Source organism: Canis lupus, chromosome 18 (genome assembly GCF_003254725.2).
Source record: "Canis lupus dingo isolate Sandy chromosome 18, ASM325472v2, whole genome shotgun sequence".
Classification (NCBI taxonomy): domain Eukaryota; kingdom Metazoa; phylum Chordata; class Mammalia; order Carnivora; family Canidae; genus Canis; species Canis lupus.
In genome coordinates this window covers 15,979,045-15,985,044 of record NC_064260.1, presented here as the reverse complement: position 1 = coordinate 15,985,044, position 6,000 = coordinate 15,979,045, and the positions used below count along the sequence as shown (strand labels likewise).

Here is a 6,000-nt window from a genome sequence, read left to right as displayed (position 1 = left end):
CCCCCGCCCGCCGCTGCCGGGGGGAGGTCGGGGTGGGGGGGGAAGGCGGGAAGCGGAGCGGGGGCCCCGGAGCCCCGCTGCCCCGCGCGGGATCCGGCGCCCCGGCTGCCGCAGCTGCAGGGTGGAGGGCGGCGCGGCGGGCCGGAGCCGGGGAGGGGGGGGGCGGGGGGAGGGGGCCGCGCCCCGCGAGCCCGGGGGCCCGCGCTCCCCGCCCTCCTTCCGGCGCCGCGGGGCTGGGGCTGAGGCCGAGGCCGGGCAGGGGCGGCGCGCGCGGCTCGGCGAGGGCGTCTCGGGAGCGCCGAGGGGCGGGGGGAGGCGCAGGCCGCGGAGGAGGCGGAGGAGGGGGAGCCGCGGGAGGAGGGGGAGATGCCCGGAGCCGCCGCCGCCGCCGCCGCCGCCGCGATGCTCCCGGCCCAGGAGGCTGCCAAGCTGTACCACAGCAACTATGTGCGGAACTCGCGGGCCATCGGCGTGCTGTGGGCCATCTTCACCATCTGCTTTGCCATCGTCAACGTGGTGTGCTTCATCCAGCCCTACTGGATCGGCGACGGCGTGGACACCCCGCAAGCCGGCTATTTCGGGCTCTTCCACTACTGCATCGGCAACGGCTTCTCCCGGGAGCTGACCTGCAGGGGCAGCTTCACGGACTTCTCCACGCTGCCCTCGGGCGCCTTCAAAGCCGCCTCCTTCTTCATCGGCCTCTCCATGATGCTCATCATCGCCTGCATCGTCTGCTTCACCCTCTTCTTCTTCTGCAACACGGCCACGGTGTACAAGATCTGCGCCTGGATGCAGCTCACCTCCGGTGAGTGCGCGCTGCCCCGGGGGCGGCGGGAGCGGCGGGGGGAGCCCCGGGGTTCCCCAGCCCGGCCCCGGCGCCCTGTCCCGGGCTTCCCACAAGCTCTGGAGCGCGGGGGCCGCGCGGGAGGCGGGGCGCCTGCTGGGCAGGGGGGTGCGACCCCCGGGCGCCCGGGGCGCGAGCGGGAGGCGGGGGGGGGGGGCGGCTGGGGGAGCCCGCCGTGGAGCAGGGCCCGGCCGCGCCCCGGGAGCCGCTGGCGCGGGAGGTAAACTGTTTCACTCCGTCCCGGGCAGTTATGCAAAAAAAAAATAAAAATCAAAAAATAAAATAAATAATAAATAATAATAATAATGCATCCTCCACCTGGAAGGGAGTAAATGCCGATTCTGCTTTGGGTTCCGCTCTTTGAAGAACAGAGCAGCTTAGACCGTCCCTTCGCAGTTCCCCAGGTGTCACGTCCTCCGCTTGCTCCCTTGTCCGCGAAGGTCCACACCTGAAATCCTCCAACGGAGAGCCCCAGAGGGTCAGGACGTCTCGGGGTCTCATCCCGGGGAAGGGGCTGTAGGGACATGGGTTCACAGGGAAGGTCTCGTTTCTGTAGCGTTTCTGATCACTTTTTTTTTTTTTTTTTTTTTGCCCGTGCATGCGAGATTGTTGCGAGCTGGAGGATATGAAAGTACTTTTTTTCCCTGAGCATCAAAGTTACTTTTAACCCAGGAAGGATGGGAGGTGCATTTCTCGGTGGCTCTGGAGACGCCCGGGGCCAAACGGACGCCCCTCTCGGCTGCCCATTCTGCCTGGCACCTTGGGTGTCCTGCCCTCTAAGGGCAGCCTCGTCCCTCGGGCACTGGACACCCTCCTGTTCCGACACCGCGGGGGTCTTTTGGTTTTATGGATGGTCTGGTTGTGGAAGACCGTAGGATATCTCAGGCAGTCAGGCTGTCTAATTTGTGTCCTGTTTTATTGCCCCCCCCCCCCTTTTAAAAGCTGTTACCTTCAAAGATTTTGTACTTCTGCCTGGAGAGGTTTTTTGGGGGAGAAGGGATCTGATTCCTGAGTTTACCAGTGTTGTAGGATGATCAAGTCCTTTTAGAGGTGCTGGGTGAGAGCATTAAGGTCCCTGATCTTCTATTGCTGGTTGATATAAGAGAAACTTGTGGGAGACTAAGCTTGGGTTATGGAAGTATTTGCTTTGTATGAAGTGTGTCTCAGCTGATTGTGATTTGCCGTGTTCTTTCTGAGAACACGTGCAGGTGAAAGGCAAGAAGTGAGCACCAGCTGAGAAACATGCGTCCCCCCCCCCCTTCTCCAGACTGCTATCCTCCCGAAATGCTCCAAGCACTCCATGGACACCCTGTGTTTTTATCTATAATGTTAACTTCTATGGCAATTTCAGGAGCAGACTAACTTTGACATTGGGAATGAATTCATTTATTACAGTTCTTGACATTTGGCTCCGGTTTGACTTTGAAGACAATAAGACATTGAGGATGCAGATGCTTTAGAAAAAGAATTGACCCTGCACAGCTAATTTTAATTTTTCTAAGTTAAATGACCTATTTAGACTGATGATTCAAATTAGATTGTTTTTTGAAGGTTTAAAAGAAATTTGCAGGTGATTGCTGAACAACATGTCCTTATTTTATTTTAATGAGTTTTTGTACTCTAAACCCAAGCTTTTTTTTTGTTTTTAGTTTATTTTCAAAAGGAAAGAAAACAATCTTTGGGAAAGAATGACCAGTTTTGGAGTTAATACAACTGTAACTATGATAGAGTTTTTTTTTTTTTTTTCTTTCCTTTTTCTGGAATAGAGCACACAGGAATCATTCTGGGGTAGTTGAAATGCGATGTCATGTTTTCAGAAGTTTCACATAAATATACTATCCTGTTTCCCATATGTCAACATCAAATGTGATGATGGCCTTTGTACTAATGAAGATATTTGGATGTTTGCCTCATTTTTGGAAGAGTCCAGGTCGTTAAGTTCTAGGCATACTTTCTAAAACCTTTATTTGCAACTTATTTTGTATTTATTCCTCAATAAGCTACAGAAGAGCATAATTTTATTTATTAATACAATTTATTAAGGAAGAATGATTATGATGATGGGCAGTTAAGAGTCAAAGTCAGCTATATCCACAGATTTTGAAAGAGTGGGATATAGAGGATATTTTTGAAGGATATCTCATTTACCGTGGTTCTCTTTTTTAAAGTCTCATGGCACTAACGAGAAATCTCGCATGATGGAAGTTATTTTCAGAGTTTTGGTTCTAACCTTTAGACTGTAATGTTAAGCTTTCCTCATAATTTAACTGTACCTAGGCTGATCTCAAGTGTAATTTGCATGCTGTGAAAGATGAGACTTAATGTGCTATTTGCTTATTAGAGACTATTTAACCCTCACTGGAGGTCAAAGGATTAACTTGTGTATTTAGGTATCTAAGCATTTTCATGTAGTAACATTGTAAACCAGAGCCAAGTAGAACATAAAATCCCATATGAAATGATAAGAAGATGATGAAGCAGGAGACTTTTTTGGGGGCATTACAGTACCAAGAGTGATCCTTTTTGTGATTCTGAACAATGAATAGAAAAAGTACTTAATTTATTGGACCTGAAAATGATGTTGCTCTTCTAGCTAGATATGTGAAGCACATATAATTAATGGTGCTATTATGAACACCTTGCCCTGTCCCTCTTGCTCTCCCCTGTAAATCATTATTAACCTCAGTAGAGTGAAGCTGCTGAATTAGGATCTAATATGTCATACTACTTCTGGATATAATCCTATACTTATGGGCCATGCCTAATATAAAGACTGAAGACAAAAATATATAAGATAAGTAATAACAATCAGAGATGCAAACCTTTCCTAATCTACAGAGAAACAACTTGAGAAGAAAAGAGACTTTTCTTTTTTTCTGTATGATGTCTCTAACATTAACAGGAAAGAGGTAGATCTGTAATTGGTCAAGTAGGGTAATAAAGTCCAGATTTTTTTCTTTTTTTTTTTTTTTTTACTTATAATCAGGATGGAAAGGGAATTTTGTTGCTCTGGGAACTTGGTTCTCTGTTTCCATGTTCTCGTTTAAGTCAGTGAGTTTTGGTCGGTTTGCAAGTCTATTAATAGCCAAGTCTCATAAAGGTGTTGTTTTGTTTATTTGTTTTATTGACTATAAACCATGTCTGGAATTGTTTCTAGATGCCCAAGTGTTAGCCATTATAGACCAAAGAAATCGTTCGTTCGTTCGTTCCTTCCTTCCTTCCTTCTTCTTTCTTCTTCTTCTTCTTCTTCTTCTTCTCCTTCTCCTTCTCCTTCTCCTTCTCCTTCTCCTTCTCCTTCTTCTCCTTCTCCTTCTCCTTCTCCTTCTCCTTCTCCTTCTCCTTCTTCTTCTTCTTCTTCTTTTTTTTTTTTTTTAATAAGCTAAAGCATTAAGGGGATCCTGGCTGGCTCCATCAGTAGAGCAGGCGACTCTTGATCTTGAGGTTGTAAGTTCAAGTCCCACACTGGGTGTAGAGATTACTTAAAAATAATAAAAAAAAATCTTTAAAAAACTAAATAAGCTAAAGCATTAAGGTACAATATAAGGTTTTCTAGGCATCCACCATGGGCTTCTTGGTCAAAAGCAGCAGATGGGGAGGTAATTTCTTTCACCTGTGAAGAAGGGGCACCAGATCCAGGTTGGATTTCTTTATTCAGGAGGGATAAGGTTAGGAGAAGGGATTGCATTTGCCACATCCCTCCCCTCTTGTCATTTAGAGTATACCAACAAGAAGAGCCACCAAGATGGCAAGGTTCCATGGCAAGGGCTGAATTGCTTCGTCACTTTCCCCGGCTTCCCACCCTTAGTTTTTCCCAGCTCTTTTTAGCCAACTTGATTTCTTAAATTTTATGACTTAGTTGTTTAGGTGAGATGAGGATCATCAGAGGTAATCCCTGCATTTCTTAGCCTGCAAGAAGAGCCTTTATACAGTGTTATATGATACTGTCTCATGGCACCTCCTCTTTTCTTTGATATCTTAATCAACATTTGAGATGATAAACTTGTTTGTGCGTCTGTCATCTCTAGTGCATGGAAAGTTCCACAAAGCCATCTCTGTTTTTCTTCATATCGTATAAAGGTCATGATCGTGGACACTGGAGTAAAAATATGTGGGTTTCAACCCTGGCTCTGACACTCACTGACTGTATGACCCAGGGAATTAATTTCTTTATACTTCAATTGCTCATCTGCAAAGTGGACACATACTTGGACTTACCTCAGGAGATTGGTGCAAGGGTTAAAGAGCTAATGTGTCTACTGAGTTCGGTACCTGGTACACTTAGTAAGCAAGCACTATATGAGTGTTAGTTGTGGTTACTGTTCTTGTGCTATTACTTCTTGGTCTTGGCACACTGTAGTGTGTGTATGCCATATACTGAATAGCAGATATTCAATAAATTGTTGTTACTGAATAGAAGAAAGAATGATTAATGGAGTGAAGAATGAAAGGAGAGATTTAACATTTCCCACATGTCATGTTGAGAAGTAAATCTTGTATATTCTTTGAAGTCACGACGCTCATCTTTCTCATTGGTTTGTGGCATCGGCAGTAATTGCACTAAAGGATCTCTTCCAACATTCTTTGACAGCAATGATTGGGACTTGACAGCCTAATTTGTGATGAACTTATTTCCAAGTGGAGGTCTCTTCTGATGTGGGCATAACAACCTTTATTGCAACCATAGGACATAATCATAACTCAGGATTCAGCAGGTTTTTCTTTACCATTTGATCTCTCATGAAAAAAATAATTCAAAATGGAGGTTTTATGTAAGAATCAAAAGATCAGGCTTTCATAAGAGCAAGGACCCCATTAGAGATTGACTTTTCTTACATACCTTCAGGAGCAATTCAGATGGAGGAGGATGTATCGTCTAGGCTTTCCTTTTGTCTTTCTGTAAGACAAATGATGTAGCACATCATTGTAGATGTGTTCTTGGACTTGCTAGAGGTCCTGCCAGACTGCTCAGATGGGTGGCCTTTGTGTTCAGAGCTATGATGCTGGTTTCCAAAGAGGGGACCAGGTTGGGATTTACTGGCCCTCAGGACCATCATCAGTTTTTTTTCAAAGATTTTATTTATTCGTTTATTCATGAAAGATACACAGAGAGAGAGAGAGGCAGAGGCACAGGCAGAGGGAGAAGCAGGCTCCATGCT

General features: G+C 46.3%; 1 protein-coding gene across 3 annotated transcripts in view; it reads left to right on the top strand.

Annotated features, from left to right (window-relative positions):
- The first annotated feature begins 324 nt into the window (after window positions 1-324).
- Window positions 325-6,000, top strand: part of LHFPL3 (LHFPL tetraspan subfamily member 3) — a 563,045-nt gene continuing 557,369 nt past the window's right edge. For 2 of the 3 annotated variants that reach the window (XM_025449378.3, XM_025449377.3), the window contains exon 1: window positions 325-805. In XM_025449378.3, the coding sequence (XP_025305163.1) occupies window positions 367-805 (439 nt within the window). In that variant the 5' untranslated portion in view covers window positions 325-366. The remainder of the gene's footprint in view (window positions 806-6,000) is intronic. The other variant, XM_025449376.3, reaches the window with a different exon arrangement.